This window comes from Motacilla alba, chromosome 13 (assembly GCF_015832195.1).
Source record: "Motacilla alba alba isolate MOTALB_02 chromosome 13, Motacilla_alba_V1.0_pri, whole genome shotgun sequence".
NCBI lineage: Eukaryota > Metazoa > Chordata > Aves > Passeriformes > Motacillidae > Motacilla > Motacilla alba.
In genome coordinates, this window is record NC_052028.1 from 11,949,889 (window position 1) to 11,976,189 (window position 26,301).

General features: G+C 55.8%; 2 protein-coding genes across 2 annotated transcripts; both read left to right on the forward strand.

Annotated features, from left to right (window-relative positions):
- The first annotated feature begins 1,071 nt into the window (after positions 1-1,071).
- GM2A (GM2 ganglioside activator) lies at positions 1,072-5,960 on the forward strand. Its single transcript, XM_038150342.1, has 4 exons — positions 1,072-1,366; positions 3,163-3,315; positions 4,161-4,343; positions 4,455-5,960. Exons 1-4 carry the CDS (start codon positions 1,250-1,252, stop codon positions 4,608-4,610), a joined length of 609 nt encoding a protein of 202 aa, XP_038006270.1. The 5' UTR covers positions 1,072-1,249; the 3' UTR covers positions 4,611-5,960.
- Positions 5,961-6,862: 902 nt separating this feature from the next.
- LOC119706561 (proton-coupled amino acid transporter 1-like) lies at positions 6,863-25,209 on the forward strand. Its single transcript, XM_038150401.1, has 11 exons — positions 6,863-6,945; positions 10,220-10,367; positions 11,042-11,132; positions 11,730-11,818; positions 12,049-12,144; positions 12,863-12,947; positions 15,007-15,225; positions 15,458-15,556; positions 16,972-17,138; positions 22,037-22,206; positions 24,931-25,209. Exons 2-11 carry the CDS (start codon positions 10,225-10,227, stop codon positions 25,197-25,199), a joined length of 1,428 nt encoding a protein of 475 aa, XP_038006329.1. The 5' UTR covers positions 6,863-6,945; positions 10,220-10,224; the 3' UTR covers positions 25,200-25,209.
- Positions 25,210-26,301: the final 1,092 nt, after the last annotated feature.

The window sequence follows — 26,301 nt, forward strand, 5'->3', positions numbered from 1 at the left end:
GGCAGTGGATCAGCGGCGCAGTTGTCGCTGCCGGCTCGGGGTGGGCAGCAGCATCCACCGCGTCCCCTGGCTGCTCCCACGCCCTGCCTGCACGCTGCCGCCCGGCCTCGCTGCTAAATAAGGACGAAAGGCTAAAAATAGAGCTGAGACGGGGGTTTGGACAAGCCAGGCAACCCTTCCCAGGGCTGGGAGCAATGTGGGGAGGCCAAGCAGTGTCCATGTGCAAGGGAGAGCAGAGCTGACTGTGGGGAAGGGTCTCCCAAGTGGCTCCTGACTGTACTGTGGCAGAGGGGGAGGTCTGAGACCTGCCACACTTGTGTCCTGTGTGCTCAGCTGGCTCAGTCCCCTCTGCAGGATAAAAGCATCTGTCCACCAAAATATATGGGAAAATCCATGCTACTGTGCCACTCCTGATGGAGGGGTACCCATGTGTGTGACCATTCCAGCAGGATGGGGGTGCCTGGGGCAGCTCTGTCTGGAAAATGATCCGCAAACAGGGGCTAGGAATGGAAGAGGGGATGATTAATCCAGCATTTTACATGGATGGGTGGTAGGGGTAAACTGTGGCAAACTGCCCAGTCGGGGCTGCCCGATGCCAGTGTCCCCTCCCCCCTGCTCATACACATCGGATTTGAGGGTCTCAAATATCTGAAATATCTCAAATATCTCTGCTCTTCAGCTGCCACCTGCCCTGTGCCGAGCGCGGGGGGAGCGTGGGGGTCCCGGGTACTGACCAGAGGGTACCGACCCTCGCACAGCCGGGGCACCCCCCGAGTGGGATGTGAAGAGAGCCGCAGCCCTGGGTGGAGGGGTGGGTGGTGGGGAGATGGTCGTGCTTCCCCCATCACAGCTGGGTGATGCGTGTGCCCTGGGGTGGTGGGTGCAGCTTTCGGCCCCCGCTCCAAGTGCCGGCTCTGGGAGCTTGGGAAAGCGGCGCTTCCCGTCCCAGCATCCCTGCGAGTCCAGTCCTGCGCTTGGCAGCGAAACCGGGGAAGGGAGGGAAAAAAAAAAAAAAAAAAAAGAAAGCAAAAGGGGAAGGGAAAATGTGAGCGTCCTCGGGAGGGAGGGGAATCGGTGGGCCGGGCTCCGAGAGAGGGCTCGTCCCCTCTGCTCGGGGCTTCATAGACCGGCCGCTGCCAGCCCGCTCCCGCCGAGGTCCCTGCCCTCCGCTCGCCTCCCCCCTGCTCGGAGCAGCTCCCCGGACGCACCCCGGACCGTTCCCGGCGCGTTCCCGGCGCATTCCCGGAGGATGCTGTGCGCGGGGCTGGCGCTGGCGCTGTGCGCGCTGCAGCTCGTCCCGGCCGCGCTGGCCGGGCCGCAGCCGCCGCTGCTGGTGGAGCGCAGCGGGGCCCGGCGGCTCAGCAAGGTGAGCAGGGACCCCCACCCCGCACCTCTCGGGCTGCCGGGGGGACTCGGCGGGGCGGAGAGGGGGAAGACTCCGTCATCCCGCTGGGATTGCAGGAGACCAGGAGCTTTTCCTATCCCGTCAGGGTGGGAGATCGCTGGTGGGCGTGTTTGTGGTCGGGCAGGGAGTGGGGTCCATGGACCCCCTGGGGCCCCGCAGCCCCCCGCGCTGGGGAGCAGTGCTGGAGGTCGGGGGGCAGCTCGGAGCAGGAGGGATCCAGTGTTTACAAACTCTTCTCAACGCAGAAACCCAGCGGCCTCGTCCTTCGGCTGATCGTATTCCGGCTGTCATTTTGCTGCTCCATGAATCTTTTCCAGCCCAGGTTCTTCTTCCCTATTCCCACGGAGTTCTGGGTCGGGCTCATTAACACGCGCTGATTAAGTCACAGCCGACTACCACGTGTAACTCTCACGCGGTGTGAAGGGAAATATCGCAATTTATTTTCCAGGATTCTTGCGCTTGCCCGAGGGAAGGGGGAACCGGTTGGGAAGGCTGGAGGGGGCTCGGCTCGGCAGAATGCTGCAGCCACACGCTGATGCTCACCTCGCTGGAGCCTCTTTGCCTGCAGACTCTCGGGCTGGGGGCTCCCAGTTCTTGCTCAGTGTCGGAGTGCAGCCTACCCTTGTCCCGGCTTGTCCTGAGCCCTGTGTCCTGCCCTGGGCTGCTCCCGGCGGGCGAGCGGGATGTGGGATGGGCTGCTCAGCTGCGTGGGCTGCGCTGTGCCCGCTGGGGCTGCCGTGTGGCACCAGGCAATACAGCCTCCACCGGTTCTGCGGCTGCGAGCAGGCAGGGAGAGCCCCACGTCATGCCATGGGGACACGGGATGCTCCGGCCAAACCTGCTCGGGGAGGGAACTGGGGCTGGTCTCTGCCATTTGCCTGTGGCAGGCTCAGAGGTGGCTGTTGCAGACAAGTGCTGCTAGCCCTCCACCTTTGAATCAGAGTGTCTTTACTAGTGGTGGCTGGAGAGGTTGGTGTGACTTGTAGGAAACAGGGGAGATGACCCAGCATGACTCTTAACTCAGACAGGACACATAAGTGATGTCCCTCGTTCAGGTGACATCTCCTTCCATGTGGATTTTCATTATCCCATAGCGCAATGCTGCTTCCCTGGCACATTTGTACTGTGGATCAGGATTTGTACTCATTTGTAGCTCAGGACCAGGCCCTTGGTGTGTATCAGGCAGAGGATGAGTCCAGACACTCATCTGGTCCCCCAGGTGATTCCTGCTCCTGTGTGGCACCAGGTGGCTGCAGCTGGTGGATGAGGGCTCACAAAGCAGGGCTGGCCCTGGATGAGGTGGGAGGTTGTGCCAACCCCACAGCCCCTCCAAGGGGATCCCTCCACACCCCTGCCCAGCATCCCGCTGGACAGTGCAGCCTCACCTGGTCCCAGCTTGCTCTGACCTGTCCCCACACACCTTGCTTGGTGCTGTTGGCATGAAAGATGCAGCTTGCCTTGGTCACATGCGAAGTGTTTGGAGGCAGAGCTGAGGCAAGTTTGGAAATTGCAGCCTGGTAATCCTTTTTGGGTGTAAAGTACATGCAGAGGCACACAGACAGAAGGTTCTGCAATGTCCTCAGTCTTAGAGAGCTGGGAGTTCAAGAACTGCCATTTGAAGGGGATGAAGGTCATTTTCTGGCTCTTTGTGAGCAGATGTTTGGCAGGGGTCAGAGGTGCAGCTGTGGATAAACCTCCTGCAAACACAAGGCAGGGCTTGCCCTGCCTCTAACTCCTCCTGTTCCTTGGTGCTCCAGGTTGGTGGCTTTGCCTGGGAGAACTGTGGTGACAAGAGTGACCCTGTGGTGCTGCAGAGCCTCTCTGTGGCACCCGACCCCATCAGCATCCCGGGGAGCCTGCGTGTCAGTGCGGCTGTCAAGAGTGGCAAGACCATGGGCTCCCCTCTGAAGGTAAGTGCCAGATGTGCCTCTGTGTGGTGAGAGAGGGCAGAGCTTCCCCAAACCACTGGCAGCTGGGAAATGCCTGTCATGGGTACAGGAATGAGCAGCCCTTGGGGAATGAGGTGCAGAGAGGTGCAGGGCTGAGCACACTGGGTCTGTAAGCCAGAACAGGGCAGTGAGCAATGGGGAGACGTGTGGTGGGAGCAGACAGTTCAGTAGGAGCCTCCCAACTTTGTCCCTAGGACAGAAACCACCTGAGTTGTTTCATGTCCTGGGGATGTATTGGCTCCAGGAGGGAAGTGAAACCCAAACACTGTGAGTGCCTCTGGAGGTCACTGCAGCACTTGTTTTTCAGCAGCCGACCCAGCTGCTCCCTCCAAGGACATGCCACGGCACTGCTCTGGGAGCCTTGGGCCATGGCAGCTGCCCTGCAACACTTTTTGGGAAGTTTTTTGGAATGAGACAGAACATGTGTCTTGTCCAGTGAGCATGGGCTGTCTTGAGCAATGCTATGGTGTTTGTTTGGGCCTGGGACTGTGGGTGAGTGCTGGGGGAGTGAGGAGACAGAGCTATAGGATGGGAGCACCCCTGGGAGTTTTAGGACAGGCAGAGGAGAGGGGAAGCAGGTGGGGATGTGAGGTGTTGGGTAGTGTTAGCTTAAGAGGTCAAACTGAGGTTGGAGGAACAGAAGCTGGAGGTTGAGAGGAACTGAAAGCAGGAGTGGGAGGCAGGTGGGAGTTTGGTGACCTCATGGACATCCCAAAGATTGCATGATCAGGAGCTGAGGGAGTTGGCTGGTGAGGAGCTGTGGGTGCCCCTGCTGGTTGTGCTGGTGCTGAACACCTTCCCTCCAGGCAGTGCTGGTGGTGGAGAAGGCACTGGGTGACCTCTGGATCCAGCTGCCCTGCATCGACCAGCTGGGCAGCTGCACCTACAACGACGTCTGCAGCATTCTGGATGAACTCATCCCACCCGGCACGCCCTGCCCGGAGCCCCTGCTGACCTACGGCATCCCCTGCCACTGCCCCTTCAAAGCGGTACGGCCGCGCCCCGCGGTGACGCTGGCACTGCCACTGGCTACCACTGTGCCCTTTGGTGCTGGGCCGCCCTTTTGGTTGACCTCTTGCCTGTCTGTCCCCTCTCTATAGGGCTCCTACTCCCTGCCAGCCAGTGATTTTGACGTGCCCGATGTGGAACTCCCTTCCTGGATGACCAACGGCAACTACCGCGTCCGGGTGGTGGTCAGCAATGGCGGGGAGGAGCTCAGCTGTGTCAAACTGGCCTTCTCCCTGCACTCCCATTGAGGGGTGGAACACCGTCCCTCATATCCCCTCCAGCTTGGTCCCCTGTCCCATCCCATCCTGTCCCAGCCCATCCCTGTGAGGTCCATCCCTCCTGCTGTCAGGAGGAGGCAGCCCCTGTCCCCCCAGTGCCTCCTCTGCTGCTACACCCAGAGAGGCCCCTTTGGCTGTTCTGCTGTCCCCAAGCCCATCACCAGGGTGTCTCCTGCCTGGACAGGGTGGCCTTGGATCCTAACTCCAGCATGACCTGGGGTTGTTATTTTTTATCCTTTTTTTAAATTTTTTTTTTCTTCTTAATCCTATCAGGGCAATTTTAGACAAAAACATTCCAGAGAAAAGCAGTATTTCTTGGAGCAGCCCGTGGGGATGAGGGAGTGTTTGGGAGTGCTGGGGCAGGCTAGAGGGATGCAGCACTAGTTGCAGAGGGTGTCCCTGCTTCCCACCATCTCTGGCCAGAGCACAGGGCTGTTTTGCAGAAGTGTCCCCAAAGGGGCTCCGGGAGACCTGTCCCCACACAGCAGCTTTGGATCTGCTGTTGCTGCATCCCTGTCCTGCATGAGGAACCAGCTTGGTGGCACGAGGCACCTGTGAAGGCACCTCCCCATGTCCCTCCTGTGGCAAACAGGAACACAAGAGGATGGAAACCACCCAAGCCCCACATGGGCATTCCCACTTAGGGAGGACCAAGAGGCTGGTGACGCTCCCAGCAGCAGAAGAGGTTGCTGGTTGATGGCTGTACTTGCTCCAGAGGGGCACACAAGGCTGTGATGAGCTGCTGGGACACAGCCTGACTGAGGACCAATCCCACTCATCTCATTTTTCCTCTGGGAGTGAGCCCAGGCAGGATGATGCACTGGGACTATCCTTCCCCTGTGCTGGCAGAGGCACCCAAACACAGCAGCATCCTGAACGTGGGGTAACTGGGAGATGACCATGAAGACCAGCAGCCTAGAACCTATTTAAGGGTGTCCTGGCTGTGGCTGGGGACTGTCACGTGGGCAGGCAGTGTCCTTCTTGCTGCAGCTTCGGGCAGGGCGTGAGCCTGTCATCACTCTCCTGTGCCAGGTGCCACCAGCCACCCACATCCCTTGCTGTCCCTGCCTGCTTGTGTTTTGTAGCCCCTCGATAGGGCTGGTCTTCTACAAGCACTTTATACGCCTTAACTGCTGCGGGTGTTCCTCCACCACGCAGATGTGCTCCCACTGCCTTTCTGTGCCCTCCACTCGCTTTGTTTCACCCTGTGGCTTCGCCTGGAGAAGCACTAACCCTCTGCCCCTGCTCCCCTTCAGTGCCAGGGCAGCAACCTCCTTTTGGGCAGGTTCTGCAGGTTCTTAATAAATCTTTTTACCAGGACGTGGAACTGGTGCCTCTTGTTGCTGGGGGTGACCTGGAGGTGACATTCATTTAGGAATAGTATGGATGTGGCTGTGAGCTGGGGGGAAGTTGGGCTGGTGTGGTGGGGGCAGCAGTGGAGGATGCTGTGATCAGTGGAGCTCAGCAGCCCTGAGACCAGTTCCTGTGTGAGGAGCAGGGATCTGCAGCGCTGCTTTGTGATGTGGGGACACAGGGACACAGCCATGGCCCGGGGGGCCACAGCTCATGCTGGGGGGCTTTGAGGCTGTTGCTCATCTGGGTGACCTTCTAGAACCCTGACACCTGCATGGCTCTGCAGACCTTGCCCCAAGGCAAGGCGGATCACAGAATCAATGAGCTTGAAGAAGATCTCTGTGGTCATGACCTCACTGTGAGTCCAACCAGTGGCTGAGCACCACCATGTCCCCTTCACCATGGTGCTGAGTGCCATGTCCAGGCTTTCCTTAAACACCTCCAGGGATGGTGACTCCATCATCTCCCTGGGCAGTCTAATCACTGTCTCTGTGAAGAAAGCCTTCCTAAAGTCCAACATAAACATTCCCTGGTGCAGCTTAGCACCTTGTCCTCTTGTCATGTCGCTGGTTGCCTGGGAGCAGAGCCCCACACCACATGGCTTCACCCTTCCTTCAGGGAGTCGTAGAGCGTGATAAAGCCACCCCCGAGCCTCCTCCAGGCCGAACAAGCTCAGTTCCCTGGCAGCACTGTGCTCCTGACCGCTGCCCAGCCCGTTCCCGTCCCCGGCCGCCCCTCGGGGTTCGCGGCTCCCGCCTTTCCCCTCAGCGGCCTCGGCACCCGCCCGCCGCCAGGGGGCGCCGCCGCGCCCGCGCCCGGCCCCGCCCGGCCCCGCCCCTCGCCCTCAGCGCGCCCCGCGCGCACGCGCGGCGCTCAGCTGAGCCGCGGTCACGTGACGGCGCGGCCGAGCGAGCGGGCCCGGCGGGGCCGGGCGGCGCGGGGCGGCGGAGAGGTGCGGCTGCGGCACCGGGACGGGCACCGGGGGCACGGGCACCGGGGGAGACGGGCACCGGGGGCTGTCAGCCGCCTGTCAGCCCCCCCGCGTGCCCGGAGAGCCGGGGGCGCGGTGGATGCGCGGGGTCCCGGCAGTGCCGCCGTCCCGCGTGGGTGCTCGGGGCAGCCTGGGCGCGCTGCCGGGGCTCGGCGCTGCGGGGCCTCGTCGGCAGCCCTCGTGCAGGGCCGGGTGCCCAGGGCCTGGGGGTCCAGGCAGCTGACACGGCTGCTGGGGGTCCCTGGGGTTGCTGGAGGCTGACGTGGGTGCGCTTGCGGCGCCCTGCAGGAAGGCGGGCACCCCACGGGCTCCTCGGGGAGTGTCCGGGCGTGCCGGGCAGTGTGGGGGTACAGCCCCCGCTGTGAGATGCTGGCAAGGGTGCGGGATGCTCGGTGGCACTGGGAGGGTGCAGGGAGCCCCACACTCTGCAGGCTTCAGCTGTGCTGCTCTGTGGAGGGGCAAGGGGAGCTGGGCAGCACAGCCTGGCTGGGTGGGAGCTGTGGGGACAGCTGGGGTTTGTGCCCAGCAGCCTCCCCGTGGGGAGAAGCTGGGCTGTGGGCACCGGGCCATGCTGTGAAATGCTGGAAAGGTGAATCTAGGGGTTCTCTGGAGCTGTGGGCGCACTGGGTAGCACAGGGACTAGAGGACTGATGCTGTGACTGGGAGGTGTCAGGCTGGCATGGACATGGTGGCCTGGGGAAGGGGCTTGTTGTTGGCTCTCCCTTGTGTCACGCTGAGGTGGGTTATTATAAGTACTGCTTTGGAAATGAAGGATTTAACATGCATGGTGGGAAGCAGCAGCGAGTTTTGCTGTGAAGCTCACTTTTCTGGAAGATTTTCTCATCTACACACAGCCCCAGCTCAGCTGGGAGAGCTGTCGTGGTCAGCAGCGAGTCACATCTTGCTTTTGACTTCTGGTATGGGGCTGTCACTGTAAGGGGCAAATTGCTGTCACTATCCCCCCAAATTTCCTAATAGGATGGAATTGCTTCTGTGTGTGGGTGGCAAAAAAAGCACATGAAAGTGGCTGAGGAGTTGGGTTTGAAGTGGAAACCGAATGTAGATGTTCCTGCCTTTGCTGTTTCCAGTGACAAGGAAATGGTGTCATGGGGTTTTGCTTTGGTTTTATATGCTTTTCTTGTGGATGAGACAAGTTTTGCAGCTTTTCCTCACTGGTTGCGGGAGAGCAGAGTGCTCGCTCCCTGCTGCTACGCAACCTTTAATCCAGACACAAGGCAGGCAAGTCACGATGAATGCATTTCCCTGGCTCTTCAAAGCAGAGAGCAGACGGGCCTGCTTGAAAGGGGAAAAAAAAATCCACAGGGAGCGATCAGGCAGAGTGATGTCAGCACGGTGTGTTTATCTCCGAGTCGCCGCTCTTGGGTACTCTGCCTGCTGTGCGGGCCGTCTTTGGGAAGGGTACCCATGCCCGACCCGGTCCTGCACCCCCTCTGCCCACTCTCCTTGCCTTCTGCCAGCCCGTGGTGTTTGGCAGAACCTCCCAGGTTTCTCTGCTGCCCCTTGGGCCTGTCACCGATGACAAATAGCTTCTAACGCTTTCCTTGTGTAAACTCCTGCTGCCGCTCTTCCCGGTCCCTGCCTCGCCGGATCGCCCTGCCGGCGGCAGAGCCGGTTCAGGACACGATTACGTGTCCCAGCTGTGAGGGAGGAGGCTGGGCAGGAGTGATGCATGTGCTGCCTTTGGCTCTGGAGTGCCTGCCAGCCAGCCCAGCCTCACTGCTGCTGCTCCTCCAGAGCCTGGTACTCCATGGGACACGCTGCTGCTTCCTGCTGCTGGTGCTGCAGGAAATGCAGCACCGCTGTTGTGGCCTGGATAACTGCTCCAGAGCAGCTGGGATCTGGAGCATCCAGGCCTGAGGAAAAACCCTTGCTCCCTGCTACCCTTCTGATCACCAGGCTGGACCCTCCCAGTGGTTGCAGCTCTTGGCTTGTTTTCCATGGAGCAGCCAGGTTTGCAGAGTGGTGCTCTGGGGGATGCCTGGTGCTCTGAAGAAGCACCTGGGTGGCCCAGGCTGAGCATTCCTGGCACAGCCAGATGTGTTGGTTTGTGCTGAGGTTGCATCTGGGAGGCACTTGCATGACTTGGTGGGTTCATGAGGAGCTCTGGCAGGAAACGAGACAGTTTTTTTGCAGTAGTAACATTTCTCTGCTGCTTCCTCTTGCTCCCAGTTCTTTACCAGTGTTGGGGAGCGGGATGGGGGAACAGCAGGACTGCTGGGGCAGGTGTGAAGCCTGGGGCATGCCAGCCCAGAGGAGCTGTGGGGCAGGGACTGGGTCACTAGTCTGTGGTGCAAGAGCCTTACACATAATTTCCCTGCCTCTGGTGCTCCTTCCCAGTGGGTGTTCGGGATACTGGGTGTGGCATGTGTGGGAATTGAACCAGCTGATTGTTTTCCAGACAAAGGCATGAGGTGTGTGTCCTTGGTGAGGCTTGTGCTGGTGCTCCTGGCTTGCTGGACACTGTTGGAGTTTCTGTTAGAGCAAGAGCTCCAGGCTGTGCAGGTGCCTCATCCTGGGAAGCCCCTTTTCCCCATAGGCAGCTCCTTGGCTGTGAAACCTTTGGGGCAGGTGTTTTGCTGTCAGCACATGGTCTGTGCTCCTCTCAATGGGAGTATAATAAATTTTTGTAAAAATTCTCCTTAATAAAAAGTCTTCAATAAGGAAAAAAAAAAAAAGGGAAAAGAAAAAAAAAAAGAGAAGTTAGGAAACTTTCCCTTCCCTGGCAAGGGCAAGCTGTTCCCTTGCAGCACACTGTGTGCGAGTTAAAAGCAGTTACACTTTCCTGGCCCGTCCACTTGACAGCCCTAGTCCCGAGTGCCAGAGCAGGGGACACAGTGCCAGCATGTCCCCTCCTACCCCACTGCCTGTGGTGTCACACTCACCACCCTTAGGGCAGGGGTACGCAGCTCCCGTGCGTGACATGAATTGGGCCACATCCAGGCTCTGCCTGCGGGATCCTGACCCCGTTCTGTCTGGGTGTGCCCAAAACATGGGCACGAGCCTGAAGGAAGAGCCAGTGGGAATGTGCCATGCACCTTTGACCTTAGGACATGCCAACTCTGTGATTGCTGGGGCGGGAGCGTGTGGCTGTATAAAAGCCCTGGAGGAGACCTTGCTCTGGCAGTGCGAGCCGGTCTCTGCACAATGGCTGACCTCAAGGAGCCTGAGGATGGGGCTGTTGAGCTGGGCACCCCTAATGCCGCTGCCCCCACAGGGACCATGTCCACCCGGCGCCTCCGCAGCGAGGACTACAATGACTACAGTTCCACAGATGTCACTCCAGAGGGGAGCCCTCCCGACGGCATGAATGGCTTCGCCCACCCTGAGTCCTACCAGCGCTTCGGGGAGACCAACGGGACAACGTGAGTGATGCTTCCCTCTTCCCTGGGCTGGCCTGGCACTGGCAAGGGTGGAGGAGGTCATGGTGGCTGCCTGCTGACTTTGCTAGAGGATGGTGGAACTATGGTTTTATGGGGAGTTCTTATGAGGGTGATGAGGGCAGAGCTGTAGTCCTGCACTGTGGGGTGCTGGCACCAGGCGAGCAGCTGCCCCAGTGTAGCTCTTTGCTCTCTGGAGAAGCTGGGCTTGCTGGCAGTGATTGATGCTTTTCTCAATATTTTCCCATTCCACCTTCATTCTGGCACGCAAACAGCATGCCCAGATTCAGAGCCAGCCATGTTCTGGGGGCTTCCTTGTGCCCAGGTGTGCAGAGGATGCTGTCTTTGCCTGACAGGGACTGATCCCTTCAACTCAGAGACTTCCTTATGCAGGTCCTTGGTGCTGGGCTGTGCTTATGCTGGGCTTTGCAGTGAGGTTGGTTTTGGAAATGCCCATCCAAAATCTGTTTGTTCGGTCTTTGCTTTCACACCTAGCTGGGTCCCAGCTGGTCGAGGTGGGTTCAGGGGACAGGATCATGACCTCCATGTGCATTCCCTGGAGCAGTTCAGAGCTGCTGTGGACCCTTAACAGGATAAGCTGTGTATGGTCTGGGTGTGGGCACCTGCTGGCAGTGACCTCTGCATCTGCTCTCCCTCAGGTGGTACCAGACGCTGATCCATCTGCTGAAGGGGAATATTGGGACGGGGCTGCTGGGGTTGCCTCTGGCTGTGAAGAATGCTGGTATCCTGGTAAGGCAGCCCAGCCCTGCTGTGCTGGAGCTTGTGGGGCAGAGTGACCCTGGGGCACTGGGCAGCTCACATAGCCAGTGTTGGGGGTTTTGGGGCTTGGGTCCATGCCCAGATACCTCTCAGTGTTTGGTGACCTGCCCATGTTTGCACCTCAAGCTCTGTGGCTTTGTTTCACTGCTGAGAGTGTTCCTGCTGCTCCTGCATTGTTGCTGCCTGGTGTGGGGGAGTTCAGTGTGTGAGCTGGGCCTGTGGTTTCCTCTGCTGGGGTCAGGCAGGACGCTGTGTCCAGGTCATGACTTCTTCATTCACTGCATAGCAGAGATATGCAAAATAGTTTGGAAAACAATCCTAGAAGTGCTTTGCTACACCCAAACTGCCCCAACTTGCTTATTTTGCATCATTCCTGGCAAGCTCGTGGCTCTGTCAGGTTACCTGGTCCTGGGGGGCTGGTTCCTGGGAGCTGCACCAGAGCTCTGGTTCAGCCTCCAGCGGTGTTTGCACTCACCCAGCCCGTGGAATTTTGTCTTGAAGTAGAAGGCACAGTGCAGCTCTGCCTTTGGCCATCAGAGTGCAGCCTTCCCCCTCTCTTCCCTGCAGCTGGGTCCTCTGAGCCTGCTGGTGATGGGAGTCGTGGCTGTGCACTGCATGGGCATCCTGGTCAAATGTGCCCATCACTTCTGCAACAGGTAAGGAGCAACTCCCCTTCTCAGCCCTGCAACTCCTACAGTTCTTCCCTCTTGCCCAAAAAGCCCTGGGGTTTTTCTGAAGCCCCTCAGCAGCAAGCTGCCCATGCCAAAACCTCAGTTGGGAACTTCTCTTCTGTTTCACAGGAGCTGTTTTCCTTTTAATGTCACTATTTGCCTTAAGAACTAGCAGACAGGGCTGATGTAATGATCCTTCTCCCTTCTCTGGACAGGTTCCAGAAGCAGTTTGTGGACTATGGAGGTGCTGTGATGTATGGGCTGGAGGCAACTCCCAGTGCCTGCCTGAGGACACATGCCATCTGGGGAAGGTACTGCTCCCCTGCCCCAGGCAGGGACTCATCTTTGAGCCTAGCATGTGGTGCAGCTGGGACAGAAGAGCCTGTGGTCACTGAGCTGTGCCTGCAGATAAGCACAAGTGACATAAAATGCTGTTTGGCTCACCTGCCTTGAGTGCTCAGTGTCCCCAAGAGGGTAGTGCTGAGGTCTTTGATCCAGTACTGTCCCCAGCCAGATGTGACTTACACTAAATGCATGGGATAACTAAGTTTCCACAGCATAGCAAAGGGGTGAATAGGGTCTTGCAGTGCTGGCCCATCTTGCTAGACATGGAACGTGTCCAGTGGCTGCTCCCTGCCCTGTGGGTGTCCCACATTGCATCACACAGATCGTTGCCCATCAGAGGATTCACCTATTCCTGTGTCCAGGGAGTGTTGTCTCCAGCTCTGACAATTCAGCAGCAGACTGGATATGCTGAACCCAAAAAGGAGACTTTTCCCCTGAGGCGGCTCCTGACCCTGTGAAAGGGATGGGAGGGGGAGACTGGAGAGCCTGAGATCTGTGAGGTTGGATGGAGAGAAGGTCCCATCTGCTGATCACAGAGAAGTGAGCTGGGTGTGCTCTGACCTGTACACCCCAACCTTGGGGAGAGCAGCATCGCTGCGCTCTGCAAGTGCAACCCAAGGCAACCCAAGTGGGCTCTTATTTCTCTGTGATCTGGCTGACAAATGCTCTTCTTTTGCTTTCCAGGCGTATAGTGGGACTTTTCCTGATCATCACTCAGCTGGGTTTCTGCTGCGTGTACTTTGTCTTTCTGGCGGACAATCTGAAACAGGTTGGACTTACACCTCCTTCAAGAGCTGGGGGGAGGTGAGAGGGTGTGAAGGTGCTTGGGTTGTTCTTAGCTCCTGTGTGTGCTCTGTTTTCCCCCAAAGGTCTGGTTTCTATAGGATATGCTGCTCTGAAAAGTCCACTCCTCTGCCCAGATATTTTGGAGGATTGGTTTTCCTGTTCAAACAGAGCAGGTTTTCCTGAGAAACTCTGTGATTTTGCAGAGGTGCTGGAGGTGTCTGTGTTGCCCAGGAAAAGTGAGGCCATCCTTAGAGAGGGAGCAACAGGAAAGGGATGAAAGCAGAGGGACTGTGCATTTTCTATCCTATCTCCCTCAGTTAATTGGTTTATTGGTGTCGATGGTAACGTGTGGGTCCCAGGACCTGCTGTGAACCTCTCTTCTCCCTTCCTTGGATCTGTTTGCATTCCAGTTTCTTTCCTCATCCTGTGGCTCTGAAGCTTAATTACATCTTTAGAGAAAGAGTTTCTTCCTGCCAGGCCTCAGGAGGAAATAAACAGAAACCCTGAACCACTTGGCTGGCTGCTGTTCTGTAAGAAACTGGGCATAGTGAGTCCCCATTCCCAGCCTCCCCATTCCTTGCAGGCACTGCTCAGCTTTTTTCCCCGGGTGCTCCTGCTGTGCTCTTGCAGCAGTGGTCTGGTCACTGCCACCATGGCTGTGCCCTTTGTCAGCTTTTCAGTGATGGTCATCAGCTTCTGAGGAGGCTCCTGGGGAGCAAGGGGGGGTCTCTCCAGTGTGAGACTCTTCCTCTGCTCCTGTAGCAGCAGTGAGGAGATTCCCATTGTTGGGTGGCAGGAGGAGTAAACAGGTCAACACTGGTGATCCACCAGCCCTGGAAGCAGGAGGGACCAGGCTGCTGCTGCCCCCCACCCCTGGGAACAAGCCCCTGCCCCACTTAAAGGTGGGCTTCTTTCTTCTCAGCCCCTCACAGCGAAGACTGAAGGCTGTCTCAAGCCTCAGGGGAAATTTGCAAAAACCTGCAAATCCACACTAGTTTTTTAGGCCACAGGTGGGAAACCCCTTGGCTTTGGTTTTGGAATTTTTTTGGGTGGGGAGAGGGGAGTGTTGCTGGTTTCTTTTTGTGGTGAGGAATAGTGTGTTAGGTGGAGAGTCGTGGTGCAGGTGGTACCTTGGGCGAGGTGCCACTGTGTTGGGCAGGGCTTTGGTTTGGAAAACGGCTTTGGAGCAAGCCATGAAGAGACAGAGCAGGCTGGGGCTTGAGCAGCACTGTCCCATGGGTGCATGGCCCTGCACTGCCCTTTCCCACAGAGCGTGCTGGTTTACACAGAGTTCTTCAGCCTCTCCTCTGGGGCAGGACTTGATCTGGAGCAGGTTAAATCAGTTTGCAGACTGCTCTTTGCTGCAGTGACTGGACAGGACCTGGTGCCTGAACCAGCTTGGTCATGGTTGTTTTGGTGATTCAGGGAGCCCATGCTCTTGGGAGGAATGGCTCAGCCACCTGGTTCATGGGCCTGACTGCCTCTAGAAGTGAGCACATGGCCTGGAGTGCCTTTGGAATGAAAGACCCCGAAGGAAAGAATGGTTTGTCATGAGAAAGTGAACTTGGGGGCCAGCAGTGGTTTCCAGATGTCCTTGCATGTGAACAGGGCACTGGGTAACTGAAGGACTGTGTGACTTAGGTAACAACTTGGTGCAGCAAGAGGGAAAGGATACCTTTGGAAACAGCACTTAGTGCCTCTTTCCTCTCTCCTCAACTGACCTTATGGGCAGTGTAAACATGCAGCCTGTGCTTTCTGCCCTGTGTGCCTGGCTACTGAGTCCTCCTGCTCTGCGTATCTGGGCTTGGGCAGGATTTGCTGTCCTGGCTCAGGTGCCATAGCCAGTCCCACCTCTGCCCCCTGCAAGATAACAGGGATTTGCTTCAGAGCTGTTTTGAAACACGTGTTGGTTTGATTTTAATCAGCTAGCTGTGCTTAAAGTGAGCTCTTGAGGTACTCTGACCCACCTGGGATGGGCTGCTAAATCTCTGGCTTTTAGACCTGAGTGATGGAGTTCACCAGGGCTTTCTGTGCTTCCCCAGGTTGTGTCTGCTGCAAACGGAACCACCAATGACTGCAGCCCGAACAGGACGGTGGTGATGACCCCCACCATGGACTCCCGCCTGTACATGCTTTCCATCCTGCCTTTTGTGGTGCTGCTCACGTTTATCCAGAACCTCAAGGTCCTGTCCATCTTCTCCATGCTGGCCAACGTGGCCATGCTTGTCAGCCTTGTTGTGATCTACCAGTACATCGTCAGGGTACGTGTGTATGGCTCCCCTCTCTCATTTCTGTGCTGTCCCACGTTTTGGCAGGAGCTTGGCAGTGGGGTATTTGGATGCTGTGGGGTACTACTTGTTCCTGTGGGCATGATGGTTCCCTCTGCTCTGCAGGGCTTTCCCTGCAGCATGGGGCTGTGACAGGGAGTGATGGGAACAGGCCAGGTCTTCCCTGTCCTCCCTGTGTCTGAACTCTGCATGGGCTTTTTTCCAGGATATTCCTGATCCCAGAAACCTGCCTCTAGCAGCAGCCTGGAAGACCTACCCTCTGTTCTTTGGCACTGCAGTCTTTGCTTTTGAAGGCATTGGCGTGGTAAGTCTGGGCATGTGGCAGTGGGGCTGCTGCACAGGAGGCTCAGCCCTGCTCGGACTTGCTGCAGCACCTGCTGTGCTTTGCAGCTGCAGTTGCAGCTGAACTTTTCTGACAGTAGCCCAAATTCTGGATGATGCTGTTAGCTTTAGCTCCAGGCTATCTCCTGGGTCAAACGCTGGTGCTTCCATCTGAGGCTGGAGGAGCACGTGCTCCAAACCTCAGGAGGTTGGTTGCTGCTTTAGAGGTTGCTTTATCTGGCAGTAGATTGGGAATCACACCAGCCTTTGCCTTGGGCTCTGCTGGCTGACCTGCAGATGAGGAATTGTCCTGAGTCTTGTAACCAGGCTGGATCCTGAAGTTGCTTAAATGGGAGGCCAAAAAGTGTGGCATGAAAAGATGTGATCCTTCCCTTCCCACCCTGCTGCGGGGGCAGAGATCTCCCTTTGGCAGCCGTGGGGCCCCAGCCTGCCCATGCAAATGGGCTTCTCATGCAGGGTGCTGTAAATAGACCAACTGTGTCTGTGAAAAAAGCTGGGTGGGTGGGTGAAGAGCTTAATTACTCCCTAAGATGTTGTGAGTTGTTTCCGGGAGCTCCCTTCAAAGGAGGAGAAAATGTTTTCATCTCTTAATATAAGCTGGCTGTGTAAACACAGGGCTGGAGAGGGCCAAATCCGTTACAGGAGGAGTGCTTACTGAATGCTATGCCCTGGGCAGAGGGTTCTTGCCAGCACTGAGGCACAAATGCTCTCTTCCTTGCATGACTTGGAGGTGAAGAAGCAAATAAAAGTTTCTCTTGTCCTGCCTCCTCACCAGATCTGCCATTGTCTCTCTTCTTGAAATCAACACCACTCAAGAACAGCTATAAAATTGTTTGCTGAAGGCCTATATTTAGTGTCAGTAGTTTAGAGGTGAGAGAATTACCTCTCCTTCCTCTTTTTATTGTCCTGCTCTGGTTGAAATTTGTCCAGACAAACTTGCCAGCAGAGGAGAGTATGTCTTGGTCTTTCCAGAATTTGCTGGGGAAAATAGGACAGTGTAAAATAGTGGGCATGGCTGTGCTGTTTTGGGGTGCAGAGTGTAACACACCCAAGATATGGGGTGGTTGGCATTGCCCCAAGACCCAGTACTGGGCACAGCTCCTGCCAAGGGCAGGAAGCAGGTCCCATCCTTAAGACAAGGGTGTGGGTGATCTGTTGGAGACTTGCTCTGCTCCGATGTGAGCACAGAAATCAGATCTCCAGCATAGTTTTTTTTTTTTTTCAGCTGGATTCTCCAGGCTCCATGTGGGACTATCTCATCCTGGCATGATGGGCTGTGCTTGACCATGGGGCTGCCCCTCCTTCTTTTTGGGGCTGAGGGGTATAGAGGAACGGGCAACCTGCTGCTCTGTCATCTTCCTCCTCCTCTTCCCCCAGGTGCTGCCTCTGGAAAACAAGATGAAGAAGCCCCGTCAGTTCCCAGTCATCCTCTACGTAGGGATGACCATTGTCACCATCCTGTACATCAGCCTGGGTGTCCTGGGCTACCTGCGCTTTGGGACAGACATTCAGGCCAGCATAACGCTCAACCTGCCCAACTGCTGGTGAGTCCCTGTGGGCAGTGGAGGGACTAGGGGATTGTAGAATGAGGGGCCCAGATAGGCAGGTGGGAGAGGAGGACCTCACTCCTTATGGGAGCTAATCTGGAGGAGCTTGAGGAAGCTTAAGGAACTATGCAATAGGTAAACTTCAAGGAGTTTGACAAGGATTGTCAGATGCATGTGCTGGAAGAGGCTTGTTGCTCTAGTGTCTTGGAGCTCAGGCTGCTTCATCAGGATGCCTGGTGGTCCCTGACTTGGTAGGTGCAGCTCTTGCTTTTTTCTTGGAGCCTTGTGGCATCTCTTTGGGGCTCAGCAGTGCACTGGCTAGCAGATGTTGAACACAACCCCCATGCAGCTGTACCAGAACATCACTGAATTGTGCAAAACTTCTCTTCCTCAAATGTAGCATGTGAAAAAACAACCCAAAGCTGAGAGCTCCCAGAGGGAGTGAAATGTGACATCTTTGTGTGTGGGTTGTGTTCCTTATTTGCAGCCCTGGAGCTGAAACTCCCACTTCTGGGCTCCACATTGTTCCTGGATGTGGCTCATCTTGAGCCAATGCTTTGCCTATGAGCACTGGTGCCATGAGGATACCCCTTCCTTCTGTGGGGGCTGAGCTCTGCTGCAGCCTGCCAAACCTGTCTGTCCTCTGGGATCTGGTGAAGCTTCTTGAGATGCTCCGGTTTCTGTCTGGAGCCCTGTGGCCTGACCCCATGCCTGCCTGCCTGCCTGGAGGGGTTGTTTCTCCTCTTGCCAGGGCTGGTGGCTGCTGCAGCAGCTGCCCAAGCTGTGTGCTGCTCTGTCCCTGAGGATGGGTGGCTGTTCAGTGTCATGGCTCCATGTTCTTCCACAGGAGAAATGCAAGCAGTCCTCTTTGAGGGTGTCTGCTAGCTTGAAATCCTGCAAGAGACCAGAGTGAGACCTGGAGCTGGGGGTGCCTGTCCTCCTCTTCAGCCCATCCTCTCTGCTCCTAGTAGCACCCAGCACCTTGCAGTGGGACTCTCTGTCTCACTGTTGGAGTAAACTTGGGTGGGACTCAAGTTTTGAGTCACTGATTCTCCCACATGCTGTCCTGATAGAGCTGAGCTGGGGCTCTGGAGACAGCAAAGATTTGACAAAAATAGAGCCTGGTTTTGCTTTAATTATTGCTGTGTGGGTTTCTTTTCAGTTTGAGTGCATGGATGTTCATTCATGCTGGGTCTGTGTAGTGACTGCCCTGCTGGATGTTGGTGTTGGTGTGGTAGAAGATCCTGCTCCTGCCAAGAGCCTTGTCTTGTCCCCTGCAGGCGTTGGGAGCTCTGCCAGGTCCCTGCCCTCACTGAGGAGGGATGGGGCTGGTGGAAGGATGTGCCTGTGTTGTAGGGAGGTCTGAATCCCCCATGCCAAGCACAGGAGGTGCTGTGAATCCCTTCTGCTCAGTAGACTGAAGTACAGTGTGGAGGGGATGAGATGCTGCCGTTCCTCCTGAAGGTGGAAAACAGGTCATTTCTAGGTTTGGGCTCTGCATGCCACAGCCTTCAATGACTTCTGCTGACCTGAAATGCTGCAAAGGGGCTTCTGCAGGGAATCTTAGCTCTGTGTGCCCTGAGGAATGACATTTCCTTAGAACAGGTCCCTAGAATGGGATTACTTTGACCTGCTAGGCTACAGAGAGAAGAGTGCAAATCCATCTTTCCAGAGTATCCACACCTTCTGTCTTTTTTTAAAGTAAACTACTTTTCTGCGAGTGAAGTATTCTAAAGTTACTTTTCTAAAAGTAGCCATGGGGTTTTTGGATAGCGAGAAGAGAATGGCCCTTTGGAAGCAGTCTGGGGAAGCCTGGGCATGGCAGGCCAGCTGCAGGGAAGGTGTGTTGTGGTCCTTGTCACTTGGCACGCAGGACACCTTGATGCTTGTGCATGTTGCCTCTTGGCAGTGGATGTTGGACTTGGAAGTGGATTATCTCAAGTAAGGGCTGTCATAGTTGAGATAAAGTCTTCACTACCACTCCTGTAGATTAAACCACAGGTGTTGGGTGAAGACTTGCTCTTGAAATGAAAGTCTTGCCCATCCTGCCTCGCCCGTGGCTTCTCTTCCTGGCAGTAAAAGGCTGGACTGTAGGAGCTGGTCATAAGGGCTGTGGGTGAGAAGTCATAGGGCTTGCCTGCAGCCTGGGAGACAAGGCAAGGATTGTGGTGGAGGTGCTGCAGCCTTCCTCAGCTGTAGCCATTGCCTGGAGGTCTCTGGAGCAGATTTGGGGAGTGTTGCAGGAATCGTTGAGTTACAGGGTGACTAAGGACTTTTCCAGTCTCGTTTCTCTGAAACCACAGCTTCCTCAAATGAGGAGTGTGTCAGTTCTCAGTGCCCAGGTCTAACCACAGTGTCCAAAATAATGGTGCTGCTATGCAGAAATCCTTCCTTGCCTCCTAGGAAGGGTTGCCTCACTGCACTATGTGAAGGGTGAAGAAATGCTGTAATGAGGGGGAAGCTGTTGGGTTGCTTGTGGCCAGTTGAAGGTAAAGACAGAACTTACGGTCCCAGGAGAGTATTTCACTTCTTACAGCCTTTTAGGATGGCCTGGCATGGCAGTCTGGCTGAAGCAGGTGTTGCTGTGGTTGGCAGAGTGCCTCTCTAAGGCCCTGCACAGGCCTTTGTTTTCTGTGGATCAAGGGTAATGCTTGAATTCTTCCTCTTCTTGGTATTTAAAATGCCCTTTGATCTTGTTTTCATGGTTCATGACCTGTGCAGGACAGGTACACAGCCTTCTTCTGTACTTTTTTTAATAACAACTGTTAATCTTGGATTGCCCTGGAGCACTTTATGGCTTTTATAGAAGCCCTTTCTTGGGAATACAGTGATAAGATATGCCAGCCACAGGTCGGTGGCTCAGGGCTCCTGTGCACATGTGTGGCTGCACAGGTGCACTCTGGACTCTGGAGATAACTTTGTGTTCAGTTTGCCTCTGGAACGTCGGGGTGATTCCAGTTGGAGAGGACACCATGGGATCCCTGGGTCCTCTCACCAGCTTTCAAGTGTTGAGTGTCAGTAAGGACAGTGATTCCCTACCAATCCAGGCCCTTCTTTTGGCCCTTAACCATCCTTTGGAGATGCAGCTCTGTCCCATTGCACCTGGTTCTTCTGCTGTCAGCTCCAAGGAGAGCCTGTTACTCTCTCCTCCATGCCCTTCTATGAGGCAGCTGAAGAGATTAATAGCATCCCCTTTTAACCTTCTCATCATGCTGAAGGAGCCCAGGGCTTGCAGCTTCTTTTTGGACATCATGCTCCAGCCCCAACCATCTTAGTAGCTTGCACTCAACTTGCTCTGCAGAGTGGGTCAGTGTCCTGTTCTGGAGTATCGGGGACAGGACAATACTCAACATGCACAGGCCCCAGACAAGAAAATAATCCCTCGATCCCTGTCCTTGACCTCCTGGCTGTGCTTTTGCTAACACAGCCTGCTTTGTGATTGACCTTCATCACTGCAGGATCCTGCTACTGGCTCATGTTCAGTCTGCTGCCCACCAAGACCCCCAGGTCCTGTTCCCCTGGCCCCAGCCCTCACACGTGTGGGAATTTGTGTTTGCACTTGAGCTTTGCTTGTGACATCATATTGTTGCTCCGAGCTGTCAGCCATTTCCTCCAATTTGATCTTGCTTGGAATTTGATGAGAATGTGCTCTGGGTCACTGAAAGCTCATCCAGGTCACTGATGAGGATATTTCCATTATTATCCCTTGGCAAATCCCTGCTGGCTGTTTACTGTCCAGCATGTGCCTGGAAATAGATACCAGGAGGACTTAACCTGTATTCTTCTTGGGATTGAGGTGAGGCTGATTAGCCTGTACCTTCCCTCATCCTTCTTGAAGGTGGATATTATTCTTCTCCCAAGGCAGCAGGACCTCTCCCTCAGCACCCTACTCCTTTGAAGATGATGAGGTGGCTTCAGGCTCTTGTTGGCTGCAACCTTGAATACATCAGGACCGTCCCATAGACTTGTGTAACATTCAAGGATCACTTAGGTGATCCCTAGCTCCATCTGTGGGAGATGTTTGACTCTGCCAGACTCTGCCACTAGTGTTCAAAGCTGTCTTGCATGGGAATACTTGGATTTCTCTGGTTTAAGGCTGTTGGAGAAGGTGGATGCTGAGACCCAGCATACAGAAGGGCACAGGTCCAGAGAAGGTAGAGGGAAGGCAGGAGCCTGATACATTCCTCAGCTTGGATCCACCCCATATTTACCCAAGTGGCCAGGACCCATGTTTCCTGCTTGGTTAGTGAGTCTTGATTTGGGGAAGGATTAGGACCATATGTGAGGTAACCAGATGTTATTCTCTTTTGGAGAGGCTTTTTCTGCTGCTGGGAAGCTGAAGGCAGGGATGGGGCTGGGAGGTGCCTTTCGGGGTGCTCTCCTGCAGCCACACTGTATCACTGCAGGATTTGACTTGGGGTGAGCCCAAGGTGCTGCTTGCAGCCTGTCTGCACTCTGCCTTCCTTCTGCTCAGCCCAAACTGCTCTTTTAACTCACGTCCCCCCAGACATATATCATGCAGCATTCCAAAAATAGCTGCTCTTTTTTGTTGGAGTTGCCTGTTCACATCACTTTGCTTTTGGAACATTGTGATGTTCACTCTGCATGGAAGCCCAGACTTATCCCAGCAGTGCTGCTCTCTTCCCCCTCCTCAGAAGCCAAGCAGCAGCTGGAATGTGTAATCATGGCTGCAGCTGATACACGTCTTTGCTGTCTCTTGCTCAGTGAAGGTCTTTGTGAATTAAATGCAGAACCCCTAATTTTCTAAGAGTGTTCAGGAGTTGAGACCCCTGGCTCACAAAAGTCCTTGCAGAACATTCCCTGTCTGCTTTCTGCTGTTGATGTTGCAGGGGCTGGAGCAAGAGCCTGTCTCACTGTGTCCTTGTCCTTTGCAGGCTGTACCAAGCTGTCAAGCTGCTCTTCTCCTTTGGGATTTTCTTCACCTACGCCGTGCAGTTCTACGTGCCTGCCGAGATCATCATCCCTCCCCTCGTGGCCCGGGTGTCGGAGCGCTGGGGCTGGCTGGTCAACCTGCTCCTCAGGGTGGCCCTGGTCTGTGTCACCTGTGAGTACAAACCACCTTGTCTGACTTTCCCTATGATGCTGTGGCATCTCCTTCCTACTGAGCCTCACCCCTCGCCCCAGCACCTTTAGCCCTGCTGGTCAAGCCCTCACAGCTGGCAGTCCTGGGCCTGGCTGATACAAACAAGTCGCCTCCAAGGAGCAGCAGCAGCAGTGGTCTTTTGCCCCCTCTGTATGGGACCAGTCTTGTCAGTGGAGGAGTAGGAAACTGCATTGTTTAGAAGTGGCAGATCCCCAAGGAACCTCAGGCCTGGGGATGGCAGTTTTGCAGGAGGTTGAGTCCCACCAGGGTTTGCATGGAACACCCAGCACAGGGTTCAGTGCCAGGGCAGCCTAGCCTGGAGGCTGTTTTCTGTAGGCAGTGTGCAGCCAGACTCCTCGTGCCTGTGTGATGGGGACACCACTGCAAAGGAGTCACTCGCTGTGAGGGATGGGCTGTTTGTGTGCCCACACTCATTGCAGTGTGGAGCAGAGCAGCAGACAGCTGACAGGCTAGGTGACCCATAACAGAGCTCAGGTGTGCTGCTGGGCAGGTGTGCTGGAGCAGCCCCACAGGGTCCCTTCCCTTCTTGGTGTTAGGTGCCTGTAGTGAGGTTTTGGTGGATCAGGCTCCTGGCTCGAGCCTGGTGGACCTTTGGGAAAGGTGTGGAGCGAATCAGGTGGTATCTGATTTTGGCTGGCTTTGATTCCTGAAGACCAAATGCTTGCTGTTGTCAGCACAGCTGAGATGCTTGACTGAGCTCCCCGGCGTCCCCTGCTGAAATGGAGCTTTGCTCCATGGCTTGATGCTGCTGATGCACCAGAGCTGAGCATCAGGAACCTGGCCCTGCGTCCCAGCTGGCTTTGGTTTGGGTTGAGAGGAGTGTGGTGCTAACTCAGGGGTGGTGGAGCTGGCTGACTGCAGGATGCTGCTGTCTCTGGCTCTCACTAGTGCAATGCCAGAAGTGCTGCATTAACAGAGGTGGGCAAGGCCCATCTCCTCTGTGCTGAGTTCCTGAAGCCTTGATGTCCTCAGAGGCTGCAGGGATGAAATCCTGCCATGCTGGGCGATATGCTCTGGTCACCCTTGTGCTGTGGGTGAGCTTGGAACTTGATTGCAGGGTTGGAGCCTCTCCTGGAGGGTGTTAGGCTATGCCAAACCATGTGCCTTCACATGGAAGTGAAGGCTTGGAGAGTTGGGATGGCTTTAGGCATCAGCAGTACCCTCCTATTTGGGGGTAGGGTGGCAGCAGAGGTGTTGGTGGAAGGATACAGGTTCCTTTGTACCTCCTCCCCTCACCCTTCCATGTAAGGGATCCCTGTGGCTCCTGCTGAGGATAAAAGTGATTGGGGGGGGTTGCATGAATATTCATTGGATGATTGTGCGGCCGCACAACATGCCCCCACCAGGGCTTTGGCTCCCCAAGAGAGGATGCAGTCTGGTGTATGGGTGTCTTTCAAGCTTAAACTTCAAAACCAGCATGTTTAAAACCTCTTTGAATTAATACCTGCAGAAGTCAGACTGTTTCCCCGGAGGCTGAGGACTGCAGCTGGTGCTTCAAATCTGCTTGTTTTAGAGGGGAGTTAATAATTTTGTTTACTTTTGAGTCCAAAGAGCAGTGTGGGGTGGGGTGAGGATGCTGTTGGAGGGGAGCTACTCTGCTCTCCTCAGAGGCTGCTGGAGCAGGGATGCTGCTTGCAGCAGTCATCTGGCAGAGCACTCCTTTGGCTCTGTTCAGGGCTGAGCACCAGGATAAACTGGCTCAGGACCTTTGTTGCTGTTTCCCTTGGTGAAGGGATGGTTTATCTCTAGGCTTACCCAGATAACAGCAGTGTTGCAGTGATGGCAGTCAGTCTCTCAAGCTTTCCTTCTTCTGCAGTTCCATGGGTGATCTTTGGCTTAGGGAGGCTCCAACAGCCTCTTGCCTGTAGCTGATGGCCAGGGACCTCCAATAAGGAGCCCTGAGATGTCCCTTCTCCACAGGGGTTGCACCTGCCATGGTTCTAGGTGTCTCCTGTTTCTAAGCAGAAAAGCTTTCAAAGCAATAAGCCAATTTATTTCTCTTGGTCACTGGTTAAGCACTGAAGTCTGCTTTGCTTGCAGGGAGTTCTCTTGCGTTGTGCAGAGCTCTGGTGACATCCCTCTGTCCCCTCCTGGTGCCATGCAGGAGGAGGAGGAGCAGAAATATCCTGGAGCTCGCACTGCTAAGCTCAGGCTGTCAGGAGTCTCCTAGGGGGATTTTCCTTGGCTGCAGTTTTCACCTAACAAATGAGTCCTAACAAATGTTCTCCCCCGGGCTGTGCCGTGGGCGTGCTGCTGCTGGAGCAGCTCTAAACACACGCAAACCACACGGATTGATTTGGGGTGGGGGGGAGATGCCTTTTTCTTCCCTTCTCCTGCTTTTATGGGGTTTCTGAGGCTTTATGGCTGCCCAGGTGTGGGGAGCAGGAGTGCTGGCTCACACAGGGGGGTCAGGAATGCTGGCAGCCAGCGGCACCCATCCTGCTCAGCCCTGCAGCTCGCTCTGGTGGCGCCCAGGGCGACAAAAACGCTTGTTAATTTAACAGCTTAATTGCTTCTCGGGGAGGAGTTGCCGGGAAAATATGCAGCCTTGTCTTCTGTCAGGGAGGAGGGCAGAGGTGGGACTCAGCCAGTGGCATCCCTGGGTGGGGTTTTGCTGGCTTTGACGCGGGAGGAGCAGCGCTGATGTGTCCGCTCTTTCTCCAGGTGTGCTGGCCATCCTCATCCCGCGCCTGGACCTCGTCATCTCCCTGGTGGGCTCCATCAGCAGCAGCGCCCTGGCTCTCATCTTCCCCCCGCTGCTGGAGATTGCCACCTACTACTCCGAGGGCATGCACCCCCTTGTCATTGCTAAGGACATCGCCATCAGCCTCTTTGGCTTCGTGGGCTTCGTGGTGGGCACGTACGAGGCGCTGGTGGAGCTGGTGGCACCCGCGGCCACCGTGGTGAACGCCACCACTGTCCTGCTGCAGTGACCGTCCCCTCACCCCGCTGGCCCCTCCGGGTGCTGAGCTGGGGGTGCATGGACACCAGGCACTGCTCTCCTGGGAACGGCCTCCCCTCTCCTCTTGGGAAGCGTGGTGGGTTTGGTCTGTGAGGGGACGGGGCTGCCCAGCACCACGGCCCGGCTGCAGCAGGATCCTGCCCTGGGCTCTGTCTGGAAGGTGGGATCCAGGCTGGGGCAGTGCCTTCCCTGGGGGCTCTTAGGGCAAGTGCTAGAGCAAAACAGTTCCTCTGTAAATAGGCACTTTGAGAGGTGAGGAATCCCAAGGATGTAGATTTTATTTTATTGTTTTTTAAAATCCCAACCTTTCCATATTTCCCCTGTCCCTTCAGTCAGGGCGGGGAACAGGGACTACCTTTTTTTGTGCCAGTTTGATTTTTTAGATTTTTTTTTCCCTGAGCACTTTATTTTTACAGCAACAGACAAACCTCAGCTGAGGTTAGAGAGCGTGGAGCTCCCTCCTCACCTCAGCCTTGTGGGGAGGGTGGGCAGAGCCTGAGGTGCGGAGCGTGCTGGGGCGTGCTCTCTCAGTGGGATCCCCATCCGTGGGCACTGGCTCCTGCAGTGCTTCAGCTCTGCTTCCAGCTGCCTTGAGCAGGAAGTCTGAGCAAGCCCTGGAGCTGGGCGCTGGGCACGGCACCTCCCTGGCCTGGGAGGGTTTGCTGACCCTTGGTCCACGCTTTCAGTAGTGACACTTCTTTATCCCCATCCAGCGCACAACCCAATGCTTGGCTTTCAGAAGCTTTAAGGAACTGAGGTGTGTGGGGAGCAAACAGGCTCTGCCATAATGAGGGGCTGAGCTGGTCCCCTTTGGGTGGGATGGGGTTTCCCCTGGGGTCACCACATGTTGCCCACACGCCACAAGAATACATCACCTTGTTTACAGTGCCTGAGCTGGCCCTGGCACGCTCCGCCTGCGTCTGCAGGCTGATACTGAATGTCAAATCACACACAAAAACTCCATAATATTTCTGTTTTTAACCCTTCCTCTCCTGGTTGCACTCCCTCTGCATCCTCTGCTTCTGCCCAGCTCCTCTCCTCCTGTAGGATGCAGCTCCCTGGCACTTCTCCCT

What these genes read in the sequence shown, in the direction of transcription:
- GM2A (XM_038150342.1), top strand. Translation starts at nt 1,250, where the DNA reads ATGCTGTGCGCGGGGCTGGCGCTGGCGCTGTGCGCGCTGCAGCTCGTC. An exon ending in GGGCCCGGCGGCTCAGCAAG is followed by an intron (nt 1,367 to 3,162) that starts GTGAGCAGGGAC and finishes TTGGTGCTCCAG; the next exon opens with GTTGGTGGCTTTGCCTGGGA. An exon ending in GCCACTGCCCCTTCAAAGCG is followed by an intron (nt 4,344 to 4,454) that starts GTACGGCCGCGC and finishes CCCTCTCTATAG; the next exon opens with GGCTCCTACTCCCTGCCAGC.
- LOC119706561 (XM_038150401.1), top strand. Translation starts at nt 10,225, where the DNA reads ATGTCCACCCGGCGCCTCCGCAGCGAGGACTACAATGACTACAGTTCC. An exon ending in TGGCGGACAATCTGAAACAG is followed by an intron (nt 12,948 to 15,006) that starts GTTGGACTTACA and finishes GTGCTTCCCCAG; the next exon opens with GTTGTGTCTGCTGCAAACGG. An exon ending in GGCCCTGGTCTGTGTCACCT is followed by an intron (nt 22,207 to 24,930) that starts GTGAGTACAAAC and finishes CTCTTTCTCCAG; the next exon opens with GTGTGCTGGCCATCCTCATC.